At 38.5% G+C, this 23,949-nt stretch overlaps 7 protein-coding genes across 8 annotated transcripts; 3 read left to right on the top strand and 4 right to left on the bottom strand.

Moving 5' to 3' along the window:
- Nucleotides 1-505: 505 nt before the first annotated feature.
- On the bottom strand, nucleotides 506-4,095 carry LOC17894295 (ATPase 9, plasma membrane-type). Its single transcript, XM_023787961.1, has 10 exons — nucleotides 4,003-4,095; nucleotides 3,786-3,923; nucleotides 2,801-3,685; nucleotides 2,619-2,723; nucleotides 2,222-2,531; nucleotides 1,622-2,136; nucleotides 1,363-1,536; nucleotides 1,102-1,284; nucleotides 841-1,022; nucleotides 506-757 (listed from the first exon to the last, which is right to left on the bottom strand). The coding sequence occupies exons 1-10, from the start codon at nucleotides 4,069-4,071 to the stop codon at nucleotides 661-663; spliced, it is 2,658 nt and encodes an 885-aa protein (XP_023643729.1). The 5' UTR covers nucleotides 4,072-4,095; the 3' UTR covers nucleotides 506-660.
- A 1,028-nt stretch (nucleotides 4,096-5,123) lies between these two features.
- On the bottom strand, nucleotides 5,124-8,149 carry LOC17896055 (protein RAE1). The gene is made up of 12 exons (XM_006302418.2): nucleotides 8,036-8,149; nucleotides 7,862-7,943; nucleotides 7,368-7,454; nucleotides 7,155-7,232; nucleotides 6,868-7,061; nucleotides 6,643-6,784; nucleotides 6,346-6,426; nucleotides 5,993-6,121; nucleotides 5,808-5,885; nucleotides 5,641-5,712; nucleotides 5,446-5,526; nucleotides 5,124-5,350 (listed from the first exon to the last, which is right to left on the bottom strand). Exons 2-12 carry the CDS (start codon nucleotides 7,916-7,918, stop codon nucleotides 5,300-5,302), a joined length of 1,050 nt encoding a protein of 349 aa, XP_006302480.1. The 5' UTR covers nucleotides 7,919-7,943; nucleotides 8,036-8,149; the 3' UTR covers nucleotides 5,124-5,299.
- A 200-nt stretch (nucleotides 8,150-8,349) lies between these two features.
- On the top strand, nucleotides 8,350-13,374 carry LOC17895408 (nuclear pore complex protein NUP96). Its single transcript, XM_006300611.2, has 6 exons — nucleotides 8,350-8,617; nucleotides 9,272-11,805; nucleotides 11,920-12,043; nucleotides 12,157-12,305; nucleotides 12,531-12,628; nucleotides 12,997-13,374. Exons 1-6 carry the CDS (start codon nucleotides 8,587-8,589, stop codon nucleotides 13,199-13,201), a joined length of 3,141 nt encoding a protein of 1,046 aa, XP_006300673.1. The 5' UTR covers nucleotides 8,350-8,586; the 3' UTR covers nucleotides 13,202-13,374.
- A 170-nt stretch (nucleotides 13,375-13,544) lies between these two features.
- Nucleotides 13,545-15,943, top strand: LOC17894681 (DCN1-like protein 5; the record flags this gene model as incomplete). The annotated part of the gene is made up of 11 exons (XM_006302656.2): nucleotides 13,545-13,622; nucleotides 13,734-13,824; nucleotides 14,085-14,172; nucleotides 14,307-14,381; nucleotides 14,464-14,500; nucleotides 14,650-14,733; nucleotides 14,820-14,880; nucleotides 15,002-15,108; nucleotides 15,192-15,257; nucleotides 15,347-15,501; nucleotides 15,608-15,943. Coding segments are annotated over 10 exons (783 nt in total), but the record flags the coding sequence as incomplete, so codon positions are not given.
- A 123-nt stretch (nucleotides 15,944-16,066) lies between these two features.
- Nucleotides 16,067-17,688, bottom strand: LOC17895461 (deSI-like protein At4g17486). 2 transcript variants are annotated; one of them, XM_006302715.2, is made up of 3 exons: nucleotides 17,311-17,688; nucleotides 16,856-17,155; nucleotides 16,067-16,530 (listed from the first exon to the last, which is right to left on the bottom strand). In XM_006302715.2, exons 1-3 carry the CDS (start codon nucleotides 17,441-17,443, stop codon nucleotides 16,289-16,291), a joined length of 675 nt encoding a protein of 224 aa, XP_006302777.1. In that variant the 5' UTR covers nucleotides 17,444-17,688; the 3' UTR covers nucleotides 16,067-16,288. The 2 variants fall into 2 exon arrangements, with proteins under 2 accessions (XP_006302777.1, XP_006302776.1); XM_006302714.2 differs by having other exon boundaries at nucleotides 16,868-17,155; nucleotides 17,311-17,687.
- Nucleotides 17,689-18,824: 1,136 nt separating this feature from the next.
- Nucleotides 18,825-20,749, top strand: LOC17895356. Its single transcript, XM_006302749.2, has 4 exons — nucleotides 18,825-19,691; nucleotides 19,933-19,982; nucleotides 20,083-20,135; nucleotides 20,288-20,749. Exons 1-4 carry the CDS (start codon nucleotides 19,444-19,446, stop codon nucleotides 20,585-20,587), a joined length of 651 nt encoding a protein of 216 aa, XP_006302811.1. The 5' UTR covers nucleotides 18,825-19,443; the 3' UTR covers nucleotides 20,588-20,749.
- Nucleotides 20,750-21,369: 620 nt separating this feature from the next.
- LOC17896420 (WD repeat-containing protein 76) lies at nucleotides 21,370-23,858 on the bottom strand. The gene is made up of 4 exons (XM_006302089.2): nucleotides 22,982-23,858; nucleotides 22,459-22,865; nucleotides 21,933-22,031; nucleotides 21,370-21,723 (listed from the first exon to the last, which is right to left on the bottom strand). Exons 1-4 carry the CDS (start codon nucleotides 23,804-23,806, stop codon nucleotides 21,510-21,512), a joined length of 1,545 nt encoding a protein of 514 aa, XP_006302151.1. The 5' UTR covers nucleotides 23,807-23,858; the 3' UTR covers nucleotides 21,370-21,509.
- Nucleotides 23,859-23,949: the final 91 nt, after the last annotated feature.

The following is a 23,949-nucleotide window of genomic DNA, read 5'->3' as shown; positions in this document are numbered from 1 at the left end:
TCTACGTACTCTGATGAAGTAACCGTAGATTTTCGTAGAGTTCTTACAGTTTTCTAACGAGAAAGGCTTAAAGATATTATTATCTGTTAATTCGTTATAGCTCTGTGGGTTGTGTACATTGTGGATCTGTATCAGAAATTTTTTGTTTGTTTGTCCTCAATCTTATCATAATTTACTTTTGTAAATGGTTTAATGATTAAAAGTTTCTCTAACTCTTGTGATATTTATGAAGTTTCTTAGGAAACAGATGTCTCCTCTTGTTTATTAGTGAAGGCCAAGAATCGCAAATCCAACACAGACACACTGGATTGTAGAAGATTGATTGGTATTGTCGTCTCATTTGCAGTGAAGAACACTGCATTTTTATTTTTGGTTTGATGCATTTTCCTTTTGGCAGGGTTAAGACCAGAAGAAACTCAGTAGTGAAGGAACAATAAGAATTCTAAGTAATTGTAAAATCTTATTAGCTTTGTAAAGGCAAAAAAAAAAACAAGAATATCTCGAAACAAATAAAGCAGCCAACAGCCACTGCTAATAAAAGAAATCTCTTTTTTCTTTTTTCTCTTCTTTTTGCAGTATTTTCTAATGATGAAGGTGGTTTATTATTCAATACTCTTGTGGTTGGTTCTAAACTAAACTGAGTAACACTTGTTTCTGAAATCACAGGGTGTAGTGCTGCTGGATAGCCTCGATGTCAAGTCCCTTCTGCTTCACTACTGATTCCACGTGACCTTTCAAGGTATGACGCTCTCTTAACCTGAAATTATAAGAGAGTAAAAGTTGTAAGGCCATATTCTGAGGAACAGAATGTTATGGATTAATCAGTTACTTGAGCGTTGCCTTGCGACTTCAGCCCGTCTCTTGGCCTGATCTGCTATCTCTGAAAGTTCTCTGTAAGTGCTCTTGTCGTTGAACATATCTGAGCTTTGAGCAGGCTGCAATCCGTGAAGGGTACGTTGAGCTTGTGCCCATTGTGCTTCCCTCTCACCCTTTCCATAATCTTTCTTTGACGTGAAAGCGGTCTGAACATAAGGAACAAAGTTAGGAAACACTAGTGCAAAAAGAGACTAATGTTCTTCTTCTCATTATCGTTCTGCCCACCTTGTTCTCAATGACATTATCCCAGGCTCTCCCACTTAGTGAATATCTGATGATGAACTTGAGGATATCCAATGGGATGTAAGTAACTATACTGTAGAGCCAGATAACTCCTGCCCATCCCCAACCAGTACCTCTGATTCTTGCAAAATCCCAGTTTGCGTACACGGCTATGAGAGTAGCAATCTTAAGTCAAGAAACAAGAATAGTGTCAGTACATTGAGGCTTCTTCTTCTTCTCCTACAATATTTGTATTTAACTCACCAGCTGAGCTATGAAAAAGGCAAAGATCAACCAGAAGCCAGGGCGTTCAACATATGACCAGCTACGTGACCTTGTGACAAAGATAAGCGCCTGGCTAATGATACTAACTTGGAGGTAAATAGCCGATGTAAGCTCGTGCGGATTGCCACTGATAGATCTCACCCCAAACTTTGCCTGCACCAGAAACAAACTGATGATCAAAGACAGTTACTTGATATGGTGAATTGAAAGTCCTCATAGTAAGGTATAGTCCTCTTACCGAGAAGAAGTCAGTGCTCTCTGCAGCCCAGAAGAAAACGACAGTCATGACTGCTAGGTAAGTGCCAAGAACAACGCCGGTGGCAAATATCTCTTTGAGCTTCCATGAGTCAGGAAGTGGAGAAGGCTTTACTCTGTCCTTGGCTATCGTCATGATAGTACCATCATTCAGGATTGCGATTACCAACACCATGAATGGTGAGAAGTCGAACTTCCATATGAGTGCAAGAAGCATAAAGCCCATGACTACACGGATTGTGATGGAAACTGCATAGATTGTGTAGTTCTTCATTCTCTGGAAGATGGCTCTGCTCGTTAAGACAGCACTAACTATAACACTGAGACCTGGCTCGGTTAGTACAATGTCAGATGCACTTCTCGCTGCATCAGTTGCGTCAGCTACAGCTATTCCAATGTCAGCTCTCTTGAGGGCCGGGGCATCGTTCACCCCATCACCAGTCATGCCACAAATGTGCTTCATTTCCTGGAGCCTCTTAACAATCTCATACTTGTGTTCTAATCAGACAGATGAAACAGATTCATTGGTGAATACATTTTGATCCATCAAGAGAAAATGTTACATTAGGTTTGATTGGTTTACCAGGGAAGACACCGGCGAATCCATCAGCCATCTCGATGAGTTCATCAACAGGAAGGCTAGATATAGATTCATCCTTCTCCTGCCCAAGTAGAGCAGAAGAAGGGTACATGTTGGTACCCATACCAAGCCTACGACCAGTTTCCTTACCAATCGCGAGCTGGTCACCAGTGATCATTTTTACATTGACACCGAGGTCAAGGGCGCGCCTGATTGTCTCTGCACTGTCATGTCTTGGAGGGTCAAAGAGAGGTAACAGACCAAGAAACTGCCATGGCTCTCCAGGGCTGTTCTTGTCTTTCTCAGAGACAGTCTGAAATTCAAAACAGTAAAAAGAGCATTTAAAGAGAAAGAAGCACACATGAATCCAAAGTTATGGGATTGGCACTAAATCTTTTACCTGTCTGCCAACAGCAAGGGAACGCAGTCCTCTGTCAGCAAACTTGTCAATGATGTCATGAGCTCTCTTCTTTGCATCCTCCCGAAGGTTACAGAGCTCAATGATCTAAAAATTTACAGAGAACAATCAATATATGTGGAGAGAACTTAAAATCTCTTGAGATAAGAATATGAATCCATTACTTGCTCTGGTGCGCCTTTGCTGACACGGTGCCAGTTTCCAGTAGCGTCAATGTAAGTGATAGCAGTGCGCTTATCCACGGGGTTAAACGGAAAGAAATGGACTTCAGTGATGCCCTCTCTTGCTTCTCTGGGATCTCCAAGCATTCCTACAATGCAAGCATCAATAGCATCTTGGTTTTCAACTCTTGAGGCCCTTGCTGCATTCACAAGAAGCTGATCCTTGTCCAAGTCTTTGACAAAAACCTCAACCATGCTCTTGTCAACCGTAAGCTTGTTGAGTGTAAGAGTTCCAGTCTTGTCACTGCACAAAACATCCATCCCAGCCATTTCTTCAATTGCTGTCATTCTCTTAGTGATAGCGCCTTGCTGAGAGAGACGGTGAGATCCAATGGCCATGGTGACAGACAAAACAGTCGGCATTGCAATAGGGATTCCTCCAATGAGAAGCACCAGAAGGTTGTCGATCCCATCTCTATACGCACGGTGCTGAATAGGATACATCACAACAATCTCGATGATCATACCTATCCCGATTGAGCAGATGCAGAAGTTACCAATCGCAGTCAACACTTTCTGGAAATGGCCTTCTTGGTTTGTGTTGTCTACAAGATGAGCAGCTTTGCCGAAGAAAGTATGAACGCCGGTAGCGATCACAACAGCTTCTATCTCTCCTTGTTTGCAGGTGGAGCCAGAGTAAACTTCTTGGCCCGGGTTCTTGGTTACTGGTAAAGACTCGCCAGTGAGAGCAGATTGGTCAACCTTGAGAGGATCACCGTCCAAGAGGCGACCATCTGCTGGAATAATGTCACCCAATTTGATGCTGATAATGTCTCCGGGAACCAATATAGCTGCCTCTTGCTCGTTCCATTTCCCATCTCTCAGAAGCTTTTCAACGATTTTAAATGAGTAATTAGTAATCCCCAGGTTTTTTTTTATTGTACAGAGAGCTAATTATTAAGAATAGTACTTAATAGTATAACATTACCTTGGTTTTGGGAGCAAGACCGGCCATCAAAGCGGCAGCAGCATTTCCGGCGTTGTTTTCTTCAATGAAACTAATAGTAGAGTTAATGATTAGAAGAACCGTGATACCCACGAAATCTTGCCAATCCGGTGGCCTTCCCTGCAGAAGAATTGACATTCCAAAAGTTAAGAAAGATGGATCCACAGTGAGTGTGCAAAAGAAAGGTAAGGTGATATACTCCTCCGTTGGCCAAGGCGATGGCCATAATAGCAGCCAACTCCATGACCCATGAGAGAGGGTTCCACATAAACCCTAAGAACTTCAAAACCTTGCTTTCCTGTGTGGGATTATATTACAAAGAATTCTTTTGGTAAATTTCTTGGGAGTGAAGAAACAAGAAATAAATAAGTTTTGGAAGAGAATATATATAGATGTATGCCTTTTTCTCTTCGAGCTTGTTAGGACCAAAGATGTCGAGGCGAGTTTGGCCTTCGTCACTGGTGAGTCCTTCCCTTGTACATCTGAGCTGCGTAAGAACCTCCTCGATGGGTATTTTCTCCTGTTCAAAACCAAAACATTTAGAGATATCAAAAAGAAAGAGTGGAGAAATGGTAACTCTGGGAGAATACACATACGAGATCGACGCCTTCGTTCTTGATATCGTCCCAGCTAGAATCTTTCCCAGCCGCCGCCATATTGTTTTCAGAAACTTTCTTTCTTTCTTTCTCCTTTTCTTTTTCACTCTTTCTTTCACTTTTTCTTTCTTGAATCTATATTCTTCTTCTTTTTTTTTGGTCCGAAAGGTTTCTTCTCTCTGTCTCTCACACTCTTTCTTAAACAGTATTTTTCTTTTTCAAACTGTAATTTTCTCTCGTTCTTTTTTTCTTTTCTGTTGTTATTTTCAACGAAACAGAATAACAAAAAAGGGAGAAAAACAGAAACACAAAAACAAATTATTAATTATTATTTTTTTATAAATATAAAATTGAAGGAAGAATGAAGTAGAAGAGGGAGTAGTTTATATAGGTGAAGAAGAAGAGAGTGAAGAAGACCAAAATTAGGAGAGAGCCAAGGAGAGAGTTTTTCCCGTTTGGAAAATGTCTTTCCCCCCGCCTTCATCTCCTCTTCCCACTAATCATCTGCCACGTGTCTCTCCTTTTCTTCACTAATAAAAACTAACTAACTATTTTTGGAAGAACAATGGACAAACGAGAGAGAAAACATGAGCCGTTGATTTCTAATATTTGGATACACACTTGTTGTTTTTCATGTTAATTTTACTTGGGAGTTGCAATAATTTGAACATAATATTAAATATTATGGAATAGACTGCACTGCAGCAATATAAGAGGTATGAGATGAGTGAGAGATAAGATTGTTCTGAAATCCGAATTGAGCCAAAGGCATAAAACATCCGAGGATTTTACTTTAGACATAACTCTATATTCAAAAAAATGTCATCAACTAAGTCGAGTCGATTAGACAACAAAGTCCAATACCAAAATAAATCCGACTACGCAAACTATAAGCAATTCTCATTTTCTGCCGGTTGCTCCAACTCTTGGCTTCGCCTTCACCTCGTTCTCCTGCAATTCATGTTTAACATTGCCATCCATTATTAAAAACTCTTTATTTTTGCATACATGATATATATATATTGTATTACGAGTGACCAACACACCTGTGGCAGGTGCAAGAAAATGCTGCTTTTTGCAGTTGCCGGGTTGTGATTTTCTGCACCTTTGCTCCAGTCATAGCAAGACTACAATTTCATGTTTATAACCCATTTATTTACTCTGAATATATATATATATATATCCTCTCTCAAGGTTTTGCAATACGATAATTTTAGAGTCTTTAAAGTGGCATTTCATACCGCATATGCATATATCGAGCCATCATGGTTGAACGAACTGCAAGGAATTGGCTGACTGCACCTCGACATGGCCTGACATTTTTGGAGAAATTGATACCCAACTTGTTAGATTTTATATAGACAAAGAAAAGGGTTCAATGAAAAGTACAGATGCAACGTGAACATACCTTGAGTCTTTGTTTACTATCCTTATCCCAGAAGTTGAAAGCACCATCAGAGCCCGCAGTGGCAAAAGTCCCATGAACCTTAAATACACAACTCAAACAATCAATTTCATCACTCAGACGCTCAACCATTGTGCTCAAGGCTTACAACTACATAAGAGTATCAACTACAGAGCCATAGAGCTTACCGGGTGGAAATTCAGAGAGTTCACAGAATATATATCGTTCCCATCTCTGTGGCATTTGAATGTGAAGTTTTTGCTCTGTTGAGAATCATCCAGATGATGGACACCAACCCGCCCTTCAATTGAACCAACCTATAGAGCACATTGGGGATCTGGTTATTTTCATGTTTAACACTTTCTGTGATCTGAAGATGTGACTGGTAAAACAACCTCCAATATCAAATTACTCTACTGTTTACTAGGATAACCTATAGAACTTTCTTGAGATTATATAACTGTTTGCATCTAACGAACAAGCTAATTCTTGTAACCTTCAATTAACTAAAACAATATAGATAATATATAAGAAGACTTACCAAAAATCCTTGCTGATCAGGGAAGGCAGTAACACACCTCGTCTGGTACTTTAGTGGGGATTGGATTCTCTTGAACTCAGTCTACAGTTTACACCAGAGAAATAGTTAATCTAATGGTGAAAGCCTGTTCGCGAGTCAGAAGACTAGGAGGCCTATTCTTTGTAAGATAACTTGTATAATTTATCCAAATGTTGGTGCTAAATAGATCCCGAAACCATATTATGCTCACAGTATTCTTAGCACTCAGAAACTGTCATGCGCAAGTTATAATATGGAGCAACAAGGAAAAACTGTTACCTGAGGATTTTGCAAGTTGAAGACTATCAGATTTCTATCAGCAGTTCCGACAACCATCAGAGGATGCTTCACAGACAATGCATAACATTTATCTGGAAGCTGTTGGGTATGCACGGGATTTGGCTGTCTTGTGTCCCAATATCTGGAAGGAAAATGAATATAAAATAAATTAATCAGTCAACATATTATCATTCGCAGTAAAATATAATGAAGAATCATTCTTACTTCAAAGTTTTATCCCAACTTCCAGTTGCAAGAAGGTTCATTCCTGGGATCCAAGCCATAGCTACGATAGGACCTTCGTGCATAGCTACAGTTACAGGTTGACCACCGGACAACAAGGGCCACATTTTAGCTTGCTTATCACATCCACCACTGAAGACTGTGGTTCCATCATCTTTCCAAGCAGAACAGAGAACCTTCATCACAAGAAAAGCAAAAGATAGGCGTAAGATTCTAAGCAAAAATAAACAGAAAGCAAGATAAGAAGATAGAAAGCAACAAAATGTTACCGGCTGATCATGCGATATTGATGCTTTCGGAGCACTGGCTATAGAGGCTCCACTACGGGATATTTCCCAACACCTCACCTGCAACAAAAGAAGCAAACTCACATGTTACAACATATACTGGGTGAACATGAAAAAGTTCATAGAAACTGAGCTAAAACATGTGTTCACCAAGAGTATTAGGACCACCAAAAGAGCCAAAGAATTAATAAAAACCTGATTGTCCCATGAAGTGGCCACAAGTATATCTGCTCTTGGACTGAAACTTAAGCTCGAAATAGAGTCCCCTGGTGACGGAGTAACCTGCAGGGAAAATGAAAATCTATGAGAAATTTATACTACAGATAGAAATTTAACGGAAGATCAAGGCACCTTCAGTTTTGGCAGGCTTTCTAAATCATTGATTAATACATTATAGACGAATCTCACAACAAGTGAACTAAGCCGAACAAGGAAAGTTAAAATCAGAAAATCCCTCGCATTGATCTCAGCCGTAAAACCCTAGCACACTTACGGCAAAGATTCAGTAAAGATTAAATCGAAGAATCTTCAAAGTCTAAAGGGAGCACACCCTTTGAAGAGGCAAGAGGCAAAAAAACGTACGCGATTACAAGTGATCTCATGAATTAGACACACACCCAAAATACAAAACCTCGAGAAGCAAAACAATCAACCGCCGTAGAAATCAAGAGATCTAGAAAAGAAAATACCTCGTACGATTTGTTAGGGTTACTGTTTGCGTTAGCGGCCGCACCAAAAGTAGCCATTATCACGAGCCCGAGGTCGGATTAACTGTTAAGAATTCAATTACAGGAGAAAAAATCATATAAGTAATGCTCTCTATCAGAATGGAAATCTCGACTGAGAGAACTAAGGAGCCAAACCTAGAGAGAGAAAGGAAGGTCCGTCGGAGATATAGTCTTTCGGTAAGCAGAAGAGGAGGGAAAACGAATTTAGTCCGGAAGAGAGAAGGCGACAAGTATTTATTGATAAACGTCGCTGCGTCACATTGACGTCCCGACGGAGCGTTAAACTGACGCTGGGACTGAAAAAGGAAAACCATTGTTGGGCCTTGTTTTGGGCCACTATTTTACTTTTTTTTTTTAAAGTTAGGAAGCATTTCGGGTCGGGTCGGGTCGTTAAACGGATCCTAAAACCCAACCTGGCAGATCTCAGTCTCACACCCATTTTGAGAGCTTTCCCTCTCTTTTCCCATGCGGCGGCTATAGCTCCGACCACTTCAGTTCAATCCGTAGAAGAAGGAATTTAGGAGAATCTGAACGGTTTTTGAATTTAATCCGATCATCATCGTTGCCTTTAGTTAGCGTCGCCTTAGTATTGGATTCCTTACAGGAATCGGAAGGGTCAGTGATTAGAAGATAGGAAACCCTAGACTGTCGCTTTGCTTCGGTGTTTGTATCTGTTTCCGTCAACCATGACGTCTCTTACTATTCAACCAATTCCAGGTAAGTCTTCAAAATTCGTCTTTGTGTTGAACTATCTTTAGTGAAGCTTGTGTGGCCTTTTGATATTGTCGTTTGACGTATTTCGTTCAGCGACAGAATCATGTTCGTATTTTCAGCTTTTACAGAAATCTAGGTTGACGATGGTAGAATAGTAATACTGATCCTACCAGTACAAATGACGTTTATTGATATTTAGCATCTACAGTTAAAGCCTTGTTGTTCTGTGTATGTTTTTTGATCTTTTGAGTCTGTGTATTTCATGGTTTTTCCTTTTTGACTGGATTAATTCACGGAACACTTCACAAACTTGGCCTGTCCAAAATATCAGATAAATGTGTTCTATGTTTTCTACAGTTGATTCATTGCGTTACAAAGGTGCATTTCAAAAAGATTCGATAGTTTTTCTTGGTTTGCTCGAGTTCAGAATTTCTGGCAACTGTTTTTCCTGCAAGTACTAGACATTATTGCTGGCTCACACTCAAATCAGATAAAAAGTGGTTGTGGTAGCCTATCTTGTTTATAATTTTTATCTGACTTTGACAATTCAAGTTTAAGCATGTCGTGTGCACGAACTTTTATCATTTGTTGTTGAAAACTTTGTATTCGTTCTCCGAAGTTCTTGTATCTTTACTTCCCAAAATTCTATGTTGACAGATATTTCATGGATGGCTGGAAATTTGGACTCGCGAAAGAAAAGAAGGATCTCCTTAGATGGAGTTACTGCCTTGAGTGAACATTCCAAAGAGATCATTGATTCATTGCCTATGTTAAATTCACCTGACTACTTCTTGAAGCCATGCATGAATGAGTTGATTGAGCGAGAAATTGAAAACCCTGATTATTGCAGCAGGGTTCCTGATTTCACAATTGGTAGGATTGGTTACGGTTATATTAAGTTTCTTGGGAATACAGATGTTAGAAGGTTAGACCTGGATCAGATAGTTAAGTTTCAAAGGCACGAGGTGATTGTTTATGATGATGAGAGCTCTAAGCCAGTTGTTGGCGAGGGACTTAATAAGGTTGCTGAGGTGACTCTGATTGTAAACATACCAAATCTTACTTTGGGGAATGAACAAGTTGACCATATTGCTTATAAATTAAAACAGAGCACTGAAAGACAAGGGGCAACTTTCATCTCATTTGATCCTGATAAAGGTTTATGGAAGTTTTTGGTTCCTCATTTCAGCAGATTTGGGTTGAGTGATGATGAGGCAGAAGATATTGCTATGACTGATGCCCCAGGTTTGGGAGATCCCGTAGGGCAGGAGGGTGACAAGGTAGCTGACATTAATGAAGAACATCAGATGGAAACTTCCCAGCCAGAACTTTCTCACTCTCTTCCTGCTCATCTAGGACTTGATCCTGGAAAGATGAAAGAAATGAGAATGCTGATGTTTCCTAATGAAGATCTAGACGAAAGTGATGATTTTGGAGAGCAAACTTCCCATCATATGGCATCCTTGACTAAACAAAATGTAAGACCTTCACAGAGAATTTCTCAAAGAAATAGTCATCAAGATACTCCACCGGTCTTGAGGAAAACTCCACTTGCTTTGCTAGAGTATAACCCTGTTAATGATAAAAGCTCCCCAGGTAGTATCTTGATGGTCCAACAAAATAAGAATCTGGCGGTGAGAAAGTCGAAAATGAGAGGTTTCGAGCTAGACATCAGCCATGGCACACCATTATCTGATAACTATTCTCGCAATGTTGTGGATGCAGCATTATTTATGGGAAGATCTTTCCGAGCAGGTTGGGGACCAAATGGTGTCCTTTTTCACACTGGTAAGCCAATATGTAGCTCCAGTTCCCAGATGGTATTGTCTTCTGTGATCAATAAAGAAAGGATAGCAATTGACAAAGTGGTTTGGGATAGAAAGGAAGAAGTTCAGAAAGAACTTATTGATTTTGCATTCGAGGCTCCCTTAAATCTCCACAAGAAATTGGATCATCTAGAAGAAGAAGTTGAGTTTGGCTCTTTCAGTCTTAAACTTCAGAGAGTGGTCACTGATCGTGTAGTTCTTTCTGGTATCTGCCGAAGTTATATTGATATAATTGAGAAACAGCTAGAGGTTGCTGGGTTGTCAACATCTGCAAAGCTGTTTTTGATGCACCAAGTCATGGTGTGGGAACTCATAAAAGTTCTCTTTTCTGAGAGACAGAGTACTGAACGTTTGAATTATGCAGCTTCTGATAATGAGGAAGACATGATGCAGGATTTGAAGGAAGATTCTGCAGAAGTTGATACAGAAGCTCTTCCAGTTATCCGAAGAGCAGAATTCAGTTATTGGCTCCAAGAAAGTGTCAGTCCGCGTGTACAAGAAGATGTGAGTGGTCTAAATGGTTCTGGCTATCTTGATCACTTATTCTTTCTTCTAACTGGACGAGAACTTGATTCAGCAGTAGAGCTTGCCATATCTAAGGGAGATGTTAGACTTGCATGTTTGTTAAGCCAGGCTGGTGGATCAACTGTAAACCGCAATGATATCTTGCAGCAGCTTCACCTTTGGAGAAGGAATGGGCTGGATTTTAATTACATCGAGAAGGGGAGAATTAAGCTTTACGAATTGCTTGCTGGTAATATCCATGATGCGTTACAAGATTTTACAATTGACTGGAAGAGATTCCTAGGGTTGTTAATGTGGCATCATCTGCCTCCCGACAGTTCATTACCTGTCATCTTCAGAAATTATCAACTCCTACTAGATCAGGAAAAAGCTCCATGGCCCGTTCCAATATATATTGACGAAGGACCTGCAGATGGGTTTGTAAGCAACGACAAGCATTCTGACCTTTTGTATTATCTTATGCTTCTGCACAGCAAAGAAGAGGAAGAAGTTGGTTTCCTGAAGACTATGTTCAGTGCCTTCTCTTCAACTGACGATCCACTTGACTATCATATGATCTGGCACCATCGAGGAATCCTAGAAGCTGTTGGGGCATTCACTTCAGATGATCTTCACACTCTCGATATGGGATTTATTGCACAGCTTCTCTCTCAGGGTCTTTGTCATTGGGCTATCTACGTTGTTCTGCACATACCCTTCCGTGAAGATCAACCATATCTACACGTCAATGTCATTCGGGAAATCCTGTTCCAGTTCTGTGAAACTTGGAGTTCTATGGAATCACAACGGAAATTTATCAAGGACTTGGGTATCCCTTCTGAATGGATGCATGAAGCTCTGGTAAGGGCACTATAGAACTATTCTTCTTTGCTACTTCTGCTAAAGGTACTTGTGGTTGCAAATATCCATCTTACATTAGTATGCTGATTGCGGAATTATTTTCTTGTGTTGCAGGCAGTTTATTACAATTACCATGGAGATTTCATAAAGGCTCTTGACCACTTTATTGAATGTGCAAACTGGCAAAGAGCTCATTTCATTTTTATGACGTCAGTTGCCCATTCATTATTTTTGTCAGGTAATCCTCTTCAATATCCATATTGGCAAACCCAACTGTTCATTAGAACATGATTCAGGTGTAGTGCGGAAGGATCTATTTGGAGTGATTTGTTTTATCTTTAATAAATGCAGCGAACCATTCAGAAATATGGAGAATTGCCACTTCAATGGATGATCGCAAATCTGAGATTGAAAACTGGGATTTGGGTGCCGGGATTTACATGGCATTTTATTTACTTAAGAGTTCACTGCAAGAAGATGCTGATACGATGGTCGAACTGGTATGTCTCAACTCCCCTAGCTTTCAAATTGCTTAAACTTTGATTGTGCTGCTGTTGAGTAAATTGATTGTACAATATATCATTTCTTGCACCAATACTGAACAAGATTGTTTTGAACCCTGGAACTTGCGCTCCCTATGATCATGGGCATAAGAGTCTGCTTTTCTCAGATTTGTAAACGCTTGTATGAATGACACAAACAACATAACTCCATTGCTTCCACAGGAACCCCTTGAGAGCACAAACGAGTCGTGCAGAAGTTTCGTCGGTCGTTTAAACGAATCATTGGCTGTTTGGGGTGACAGATTACCAGTTGAAGCTAGGTAAGTACCTCTTATGACTTGTATTACCCTACTTCGTTCCACGCATTTGTATAGGATTTAGATCATTCCTAGGATACGACAACTTCTTACATATACATTAGGATTACGTAGAAAATAAGACATAACGGAGAAATTTTGGATGGGTGTCTTCTAAAATTGATGGCGTCCATAGTGATTGCTCCTAAACTAAGAAATTGGCTTCTGATGACAACACAGCCCAAGTTTGCTGTGTGGACAGATACGGGTCAAACATATCACACATTCTACATTATGTTGATGATAAAAAAAATAAAAAACATTAGTAGCATTTTTATGGTGGCAACTAGAGACAATTAACAACGCGCAAAGGTGTTTTATGACTGGTGCAGAGTGGCATATTCAAAGATGGCAGAGGAAATATGCGAGTTGCTACTGTCAGATCTGAGTAAGGATCCAAGTCGAGAGACTCAGCTAAGCTGTTTTGAGACAGCCTTCAATGCCCCATTACAAGAAGATGTGAGATCAACACATCTGCAAGATGCTGTGTCACTATTCTCTCTATATCTTTCAGAAGGCGGCCAAATCTCAGCTTAGATAATTCTCTTTTAAGAGAACGTGTGATTTCTCTTGCGTCTGTCTGTTCCTCATTACCTTGGAAGCGTGAATGATTTTTGATTTGGTCGTCGTGTTGTTGTTATAAAGCAAAAAAATCTATTATATAAATATTTTGTTTTAAAGAGAAAGTACTTTGAAAATAGTTTTGTTAAATAAATTCGTCCATTACGCTGCTAAAAACCTATACAGATATTGTTCTTTTTAAAAAAGGAAAATATATAAAGTCATTTTACAAATTACTATATACTATTAGCTTTTATTATCGAACTAAAAAAGAAAAAACTCGTAAGCTTAAGGTAAGATTAGAGAGTCGTCTCTCTAAGTTAATATTTGCTTCGTCTCTAGTCTTTGGAGTATTTATTACTTCAGCTTGAAGCTTCTCCCTCCGCTTCGCTCTTTCGTGGGTACCTCCTCCCTCCCTATTCTTTATTGCCCTAATTCTCGGATTCATCAAAATTTAATAAATTAAATATCATCTTCTTCTTCTTTTTTTCTTTCTGGAAAATTGAAGTCTCTCCTCAAGTTGAGTTGTCTGCGGTTAAGATGCGTCGTTGAAGGAATCGAGTTCATCTTCTTCAGCCACTCGGATCTCTTTCGCTCAGGTACTCACTCTTCCCACCTTTCCTTCTTTTGTAATTAATCCTCAAACAATTAATTCTCTTTACTTCATATATCAAAATTGACTCTTTCTTTTTTAGTTTTAAGTTAAGAATTCTCAAACTTGGAATGGCAATTCTTTTCACCATTGTCATTAAGTTTTTTTTTTCTCTGTTATGACTTATGTGTAGTATAAAAAATTGTTCAATATCCATGTAAGAATTTCTACTTAGTTAACTAAGAAACAATATATGTGTTGGTTCAGCTTCGAGTAAGGGGTGCTCCAAAGAGATGGATCGCATAGATCACTTGTTTAATCACTATGCCAATAGATCATCTTCCCATTTTATTGAGTAAGTCTTTTCTTCAATATTCTATCAAATCAATCACTCACTCACGTTTTGTTGATTTGAAGATGTTTTTGAGAATGAGACTCAGTATAGGATTGTTCTCCACTGTTCTAACACTCTTATTAGTACATGAACAGTCCTGAAGGAATTGAGGAACTTTGCTCCAATCTAGAAGTATCTCATACTGATATCAGGATCTTGATGCTAGCTTGGTAACCCCCTTCAATATAATTAATTCCCCGCACTGATGCTACATATTTTTATTCTTGAATCATTACAATTCCCTTGTTACAGGAAAATGAAGGCTGAGAAACAGGGTTACTTCACACGGGTATATAGTATAGGATTGTTCTCCCCTGTCCAGTATATATACTTCCATGATTCTATCATATGCCAAAGAGAATAGAATTAACTTTTATCATTTGTCGTTAGATTTTTTCTTGGCTTTTTTTTTTGTCAATGATCTTAAACCCTCTATAGGAGGAATGGAGAAGAGCACTCAAGGCCTTGAGGGCTGACACTATCAGTAAATTGAAGAAAGCCCTTCCAGAACTCGAGAAAGAGGTTCACTTTTTCATGCTTCATCTAGATATATCCTAGGATCAAAATTTGTTTATTTCCTTTCCTCTTTTATATTTTACTATTTTCAGGTCAGAAGGCCGTCAAATTTTTCAGATTTCTATGTTTATGCCTTCAGGTATTGTTTAACAGGTAATCAATCTACTGCAGCTTGAACATAATGAAGTAAGATGATTTATGTTTTTAGCTTAGTGAGTGTGCTTGTGTGACCTCTGTTATGAACTTATGGTTATCATTTTTTTCATCCATCCAGAGGAAAAACAAAAGAGCATAGACATTGAGACGATTTGTCAACTCTTAGATATCGTCTTAGGGTCAACATTCCGTGCCCAGGTTGACTACTTTGTCGACTATCTAAAGGTTTGGATCACTTTTTTTTCTAATCTTCATCAAGATATTTCATATTGTCAAGTGTTGAGCAACTGCCATCCCATTGTGAACAGATCCAAAATGATTACAAAGTCATTAACATGGACCAGTGGTTGGGATTTTATCGGTTCTGCAATGAGGTACCTTCCATATTTCTGCAGTTGCTCAAATCTCAACCAAGCGTTCTTTGCATCTAAAAACTGCATTTGAATTCATTTTTAAATTGCAGATAAGTTTCCCAGACATGTCCAACTACAATCCAGAACTTGCGTGGCCATTGATTCTCGACAATTTCTTTGAGTGGATGCGCGAAAAAGAAGCCTGAAAGTTTCTATATTTGTCAACTTGTTCAAGTCTCAGCTTCAAAGCTTTCATTGTTGTAACGTGCGTGGATAGTAAATATCACAGGCTCAAATCCTCACTTCTCCTTATCTAAGCAAATGCTTTTAACTTATCACTCCTCCATCTCTGTTTCATTTTTGGGTTGCAGGAACACAATCGGAATGCTAGTGCCATTTTCAAGCTGAACTGATTGATGATGTCAAGTACATTTGTAATTTAGCTTTATAATCTACTTCAAATTTGAATTATTATTGTTACCACTTACAAGCCATGATTACAGAAGAATGCTTGTGATATATATATATGAATCCATATTTATAAATAGTCTGCTCTTATCTTAAGCTTTGGTGTTGTAATTGATTTGGCTCATGTTCTAATAAAGCCACCTCTGTCTCTCTGCTTTTCTTTCATCATTAACTTTTTGGTTTGTAAATGATATTTTAAATTTCTGAAACAATAATATTGCCGAAAGTGGGGATAGCAATCCAAAAAGCTTGCAGGAGGAATATATTCTCCTTTATTTTCAGAAAAAGGCAAAGTCCGTAGAATAGATTCTTCTTTTTCTCTGCTTTGTGATTGATTAATATTTTTATTTACTGAGGCCTGATTTGATAATATCCAAAAACTGAAACGAAAATGTACAAAAAAAGGTTTGCATATTAACAAGATTACAAAAAGCACACTCGAAATATGTAGAGGGAAATAAAACAGAGTGGTCGATCGATCGGTCGGTCTCTCTTATGGAGAGATCAAAAATGGATTTTTAGTAACGCAACAAAAGCCAAACTTCATATATATATATATATATTTTAATTTTTAATTTATAGAGTCAAACGGAGGAAGATCCGAGAATCAATGGCGATGAAGGTTGCAGAGCACGAGGACGCCTTTTCCTGCTTCGACCGCGAACCTGAACTGAAGGAGACGAAGGAGTAGCAATCGTAGACCTCTCTTGTCTCGTCAGTTTCTTCTTCTCAGTTTCTGCTTCACATGATTTGTCTTGATTGATTCTGTTGTTTCCAAGCCTGGTCGCGTTTATGGTCGCAGGAAGCACACAGTTGCACATGAACCCTGAATTAACCCAACAACACAACACAAGAGTTCAACTTCCGAGCACACAAGAAACAGAGTCCTATCCAAAAATGTCTTGAAGCTGTTGTATCAATAATCCTGGAAACTAAACCCATTTTAATCATGCGTAAAGATGGAAACTTTGAATCATGCCAATGAACATCCCCTATTTTCTACACATGTAATGTAACCAACCAACCAACAACAAAAATCATTAAAATCAAAAGCCACTTGCAAAACATGATAACTAGTTGGTTCAGTCTCTGCCTAGCTTTCTACTAATCAAAAGGAAGAGAAATGTAAAGAATGAGAAGGGGAGTGTTACCGGAGATTTTACCGATTCTTGCAAGCCGGTTAACCCAACTAGGAATTGGATTCCCGGTTAACTGAATACAGGTCTCGTCGCAGAAATGGTTGCAGTTCTTGGTGATGAGATTGTAAGAACTGCCCTTGTACTTGTCAGCAAGTTGTTCCATTGCGGCTCTCACTTCCAGAGGCCCAAGATCCGTTTTACCAATCAAAATCGATTTCCGAAACGTAAAGCCTTCGCATTGTTTGGGTTCCCCTTCGAAAATTCCAGTGCTTGGATATTCATGAGCTCCGAAAGCATACTCTATACCATGAACTATATATATACAACCACAACAAGAAGAAAAATGAAACTAAAAATTCAATACATGAGTCCTCTCTCTCGGATCTAACATGATATATAATAAACGAGAGTTCAAAAACTGCAGTAGAAATTAGATCTAAAGGAGAAGAAAGAAGAAAAAGACAAACCTTCAACACCAGAATGGTAAACGCCAAGACCGAGCCAGTAAGCATAGCCATTAATGGGAGTTAGATCGTAAACATTGAGATAAACGGGAACATTTCCTCTATCAACAAAGCTTGAGTTTTTCCGGCAAAGCATTATTATTATATTTTCCTTTCTCTCAAATTCTTGCTCCCCCCTCCCTCCCTCTTTTTACAAGTAAAGATCTTTCCCAGTCATATTTGCCCACCGGAAAGACAAGAGGACGGAAGTTTATGCCGATGGAAGATGACTGACTGCTTCTTTCTTCTTTGTAATCATAAACGGTCTGAGTTGATGAAACAATAATTTGTATCAGTTTTACACACACAAAATGCCAACCAAAACGACTTGTCTTTCGAGATTTCCGATGTCAATTGTATATATACTTACATACAGAATACAAGAGTATTTTCCCTTTTCGATTAAATAGATTAAGGAAGAGAATAAGCTTTTTTATTACTCTTGAATAAATAGAATAAGGAAGAGTCTTGAATAAAACATAATAACCCCATTAAATACATAAACAAAATTTTGGTCAAATAATTGCTTTTATCTTTTCACTTTGGCATATTAACTACGACTAAAAACGTATTATATATTCATATTTATACGGCTAATCAATCTCTCAGTTACAATAATCGTTATGTATCCTCATGAAATTATTATGCCTAGAATTACTTTTAAAATTAGTATTGGCAGTATGCTTTAATAATTTACAGTTTATTATGTTTATGGGGTCCAAAATAAAGCTTAATATTCCTTATCTTTGGCTCAACTTTTTTTTTTTTGTTTGGTCTCGAGACCACCTTTTTTTAAGTCTCTTTTCTCTATAGAGACTTTAAAAAATGTAAAACACTGTATTAATTTGTAAATTAATGTGTGAAAGTGGTGCGACTAATTATGATGCAAAGTGCAAAGTGGGACAACAAATTGAATTTTTTTTTTACTGGAAAATAAAATTTGTTGGGGGAAAAAATAAATTACACTAATCATGGATCTATGTTTGCCTTATTGAATGTAGTGTCCACAAACAATATTATAATCCATAATTTGGAGTATATTTACAATTAAAACGAAAAGCTTATTTTCAAATTAAATATATTATTTATTCATACAAAAACAATATAATAATATGCAAGAGGATGTTGTAAATCGTATGAAAAGTTCAACTTTCTTCTATCTTTTGCACAAATATGAAATAATTAGTAGAGGTCTGCCACTAATTTTGCCTTATTTAAACTCAAAGAGAGAGAGGTCCACATCAGGTCTCTGCCTCTCTCCCACAAAATAGTCTCCAGAGCTTTGAAAATAAATAAAAAGGCAAATTGAAAGAGACCACTGAAAATAAAGGAAGGTAACAAAAATATGTTGACAAAGATACGAAATTTGATGGAACTTATTACTAAACTTTATGAAGCCTTTTGGTTTTGGTTTTCGTTTTCTAATCAAAATCATATCACACGGTTAGGAATGTTAAAAACCCATCGGGTACCCGTAACCCGTTTTTTCCTATGGGTACCCGTCGGGTTTGTTTTCAACACATACCAATTGAAAAAAAACACTAAACAAAACCTTTCTTCTTCCCCTCGATCCGACATCAGTTCCATTGAAACCCATTGTTGCTTCGTCCTCCATTGTCCGCTATTGCTGCCTAGGTTTTGGAGTGACCTCTAAAGGGGAGCGTCCATAAGGTGTATGAATTATGTGTGTACTAATGTTTCTTTGTTTCAGTTATGAAATTCTTCTTCTTTTGTTGATTTTGCTTATGAATCTCCCTCTCTCTACTTCTGTCTGCAACAATTTAGTATAGTCGTTGGGATCAAAAGATGCTAGCTTTGGATGTGTAGATGTACAATTAGAATTTATAATTCCACAATTTGTGTTGTCTGGCTTTTGACACGGTTATTGGTTCAGTGATGTGTGAAGAAGGAATTTTATTTAAATATTATTGGTTCAGTCTAATTGTGTGAGAGGAGGGTCTTCAATTCGTTTCTATGAACCAATAATTTTTTTAATTGAACCCCAAAATCGGACCGGTCGGTTATCGTAGAAACCCACTAAAACGAAGACTTATACTGTATGTATGTAACCGGACCGCCGGGAGAGAGGGATTCAGGATGATGATTCGCGGCAGAGGCTCGTGGGTCGGATTCTCAACCCGGTTGAAGCTTTACGGGATCCGACGGCTCTGCAACAAAGGAGAGAATGGTGGAAACAAACTCGACAAGACGACGGAATCTAGTGCTGCTCAGACTGAAACTAGTGTTTCTCGCTACGATGAGACGTATAAGAAACTCGATAAGCTCGATTTCGTGACCGCTGCCAAGATCTTGTTTACTGAACCACCCAAGACGAATAAATTCGGGTAATTTTTTTTTGTTTATTATCAGCGATGCTCTTGATGTGGTTTGATTCATGCTTCTCTATAAGCCTTACTTACATCATGGAATTTCTTTTTTGCAACTTACGATTTTCAAGTAAATATTTAGGCAAAAGAGTTATAAATATTCAAGTAAATATGAGCTTCTTTAGGCTGAAACAAGTGGTGGAGATCACTCAACACTGGTTCCCAATTTTCTGCTGATACGGATTTTGCTTTGTGTTAGGTTTGATTGGCATGTGGTGCAATTCATCATCGTCTGCTTGCCATCTGTAGGTATTGCAGTTTACTTACTTCTCATTTCTCTGTTAATTATTGTGTTCAACGCTGTTTCTTTCAATGATCGCTCAGTGTTGGCTATTAATTCTTGTCACAGCTGTTTATCTGGTTGCTCAATATGCTCGCCGTAAAATGAAGATCATGGACGCAGTGAGCTATCCTTCTTGTTCATCATTAAACTGATAGGATGAGTCTTTATAGAGAGATTTGAGTCATGTGTTAGTGTTTGTATGTCCACCATGTTCATTCTGGCCGATGCTGCCTATATCCTCCTCTGAACATATGCCCCATGATCTTCTCAGGAACTTGGAGAGAAGAATAGGAAAGAAGAAGAAAAGAAAGAGAAAGAAGAAGCTGAACAAAAGGCATTACAAAAAGAAGCAGCAACCAAGTCTCAGGACGAGCTAATGGAGATGAAAGCAAGACTTGGAAAAATTGAAGAGACAATAAAAGATATTGTTTTGGAAGCAAAGAAACCTTCAGGGACTGCTCCAACTAAAACCCAAGAAGATCATTCCTCCAAACTCTTTCCAAAACAAGAATCAAAACCAGAAAAAGAACACAAGGGTCATGTACAGAAACCAGGTGATGGACCTCATTGAGATGATTACAAGGGAAACTTAGGTGGTAGATGAACAAGGATGTACCCTTTTTGTGGGTTATTATGCTTTTGGAACTAATACACCAGTTGATGCAATTCTCTGATTTTTTGTTGTTGAATCACTTCCGAGAATTAATATAGAATCTCAAGGATTTGCGTTTAAGCTATAAGAGCTACAGTAAGAAAAGAACAAAATTGCACATCATGCTAGTTAAAATTGGTTCAAGTATGTCCTCCAGCTGTGGATCCTGTAAGCACCCCAACATTACGAGGATGACAGTAAATTCTACATGGTACAGCTTTCATCTAGGGCTTCGCAGAGACATCACTGTTCACTTTTGTTCTGTAGAGATCGCATCAATGCTTTTTGATAGATTGCCGGTAAAAACATATGAATCATCCCACCCCCATACTCCCCTGCAATTATTCAATTCTTTTTTTTGACTGACAGAGGAACGCAATACTTTTCACTTCACATAAAGTGGAAAAAGAGAGTGGTGGTCGCAGAAAATAATGTAAGACTCGAAACAAGTACTTGCGCAGTGATTATTTTGTTCAGAACTCTAGTATATCAAGTAAAGAATGTATTAAAATTACTGAGAGCTTATCAAGGTACAAGATGCTGGAACGAACCTGAAATTGGAGATAAACCTGTGGGTGTTGAGAGAAGAAAAACCCTTGTATTTTTTTGTGTGGGTATTCTACTTATTTATTCAGATACAAATTTCATTTCAAAATTTTGCAAAAAGGAAAGCATCATTTTTCAAAGACTTGCAGCAACCAGATCCAAAACCCAAGAAGAATATTCATTCTACTAAAGCTACATTTTGAAAAGAACCTCAATTCTTAGTCTTTTTACATTGTGTAAGAGACAACAAAACAACACAACACCTTGTGATGATCGAAAAATTGTAATATTACGCCTACTTTGTTGTCCATACAAAGACCTGTCCTCCAGCTGTGGATCCTGCAAGCGTCCCAACATTATATGGATGACAACATATTCTGCATGGAATAGCTCTCATCAGAGGGTTCTGCAGTTCCATCACTGTTCGCTTCAGTTTTGGATTGATCACATCAATCTTTTTTGACAAATTGCCGACATAGATGTATGAATCATCCCACCCCCACACTCCCCTGCAATGAAAATCATTAACAGCTTCATTTTTTTGACAAACAGACGAAAATCAATGCCTACTTCTTCTCATTCCTAATATAACAAAAAATGGATAAAGGAGTGTACTGATGTGGTCACTCGAATATTGAAAGACTAGTAACAATTACAAGTGCATCAAAAAATGTATTAGAACTGAGAGCTTATTGTGGTACAAGATGCTGGAACATACTTGAATTTGGAGATCCACCTGCTGGTGTTATTATTGTGATATATCATGGAAGTATTCTCAAAATTGATGCCGCTTAGAACACCAATGTAGTTGTCAAGGCTACAAGAAAAACAAAACAAGAATTTAGCAAAGGTAGAAATAGAATACTCACTAGCATTTCGCATAGTATGCAAGGGACCTACATTATACAACAAAATTCACTCTACACATGTTTACACTTGTCTACGTTGCTACAACTTGGAGAGATGTATTGAATTTCCTGTCTTAAAACCATCAAGGCACAAGGTTTTCTTGCTACGAAAAGTGATTCCCATACTCAATTGCTTCAAGGAAATGGTGTGTTTCATATATGTGCAACTTTTATACCGAAACGCACAGACTTTATAAACATCAACAAAACTAGAACATATATTACTTAATCTCTGAACAATAAAGTTGCAAACAATAACCAAAAGCATTTGATGTGAGTTCTTAAATCAAAGAGATTATAAGTAAAACAGGCTGAATGAAAAAAATGACAAGATACCTTGTAGTTGCAAGTAAAAGGCCAGAAGGTGAGAAATAAGCAGAGTGGACGGGCCTAGAATGATTTACAGTAGTCAATGATTTCGGCTTTTTGGCTCCTATGCTTCTCAAGTCCCAAAGGCAAGCAGTTCCATCTGAGGAGCTTGTAGCCATGACATGGGGATTTAGCGGGTTGAAGTCTATAGAGTTAATCCTGAGTTCATGTAAATCCCAATGGGAAACTGATTTTCCTGCTCGGAGGTCCCAAACATTGAGCATTCTGTTTCCCTCGCCAAAGTATAAGCTTTGGTCATCATTTGGTCTCTTGGAGAGTGAAAATATAGGTTCGTCTGTGGAATATACCAAATCAAAAACCGACTTCTCGGCATCCATCAACCGGATAAGACCATCGTAGCTGCTGGTAATAAGCTGCCATGAATGCACCAAAAGAATTAATGACTAAAAGAAGAGAATCCTTTTCTCCAATCAAAGTTTCAAAAAAAAAACTAAATAAAGACCAGTCCTACCTATGGTTGAAAACTTACCTTTGATAAAGAGTTTTGCTGAAACACAATAGATGAAACTGGTGCTGAGTGAGGGGTGAATAGATATATGCCATCGTTATCTTCCTCACTATCACAATCCAAATTCCAAAAGGCAACATTCCCTAGTTTGTCACCTGCAGCGATCATCTTAACATTCTGGCAAGGTAAGAATTCGACAACAAAAATCCTCCCAGGCACAACACGGGCTACATTACGCGATTCTAAGCGGATCTGATCAAAACCATCCTCAAACTCAATTTTCTCAGCCTTAGCCGGAAAATCAAATTCCTTCTTCACACAAACACTCAAGGAATCATCTTCTGGCTCTTCCTTTTTAACAGAAACTTTAGATGCACGAGAAGTACTCCTAGTGCTCACCATAGGAGGAGACTCGTTCTCATCCTTAACCGATCCAGTTTCGCCCTTAACCAAACTGCGTCTACAAGAATTACTCGCAGAAGCCAAAAGAGTATCAACCAATTTCGTATAGGAACCATCACCTTCTTCATAAGCGGAATCGAAGGGCAGAGGAGCCAATAGACGTGGCGATTGCTTCTTAGAAGAAGAAGAAGAAGGTGTGGTTTTGGTGAGATAATCAGAGAACCCATCGGGTAAGCCACCGGAATCTGGATTCAAGCCTCTGGTGCGTAGAGACTGTCGAATAACGACGGGTGTTTCAGGTTTGGGCTTCTTCTTCTTCTTCGTAAATGATTTAGATTTAGCGGAGAGAAGAGAAGAAGCCTTGGCACGGACATTAAGAGCCGCCATCATCTCATCGTTCCGTCTTATGTTCTCCAATCTTTTGCGCTCGTACTCCGTCGCCATTGATGCTCCAAAGAATCACACTTTTTTTTTTCTCTTTGCACCCAAAAAAAAAAAAAAAAGGGAGAGACGCACTAATAAAAACTGTAAGACCTAGAAGAAGCAACTCATTGGTCAGGGTATAGGCGCGGTATAATCATCACAAT

Source organism: Capsella rubella, unplaced genomic scaffold (assembly GCF_000375325.1).
Source record: "Capsella rubella cultivar Monte Gargano unplaced genomic scaffold, Caprub1_0 scaffold_2, whole genome shotgun sequence".
NCBI classification, from domain to species: domain Eukaryota; kingdom Viridiplantae; phylum Streptophyta; class Magnoliopsida; order Brassicales; family Brassicaceae; genus Capsella; species Capsella rubella.
This window is presented reverse-complemented; position numbering and strand designations above follow the sequence as displayed.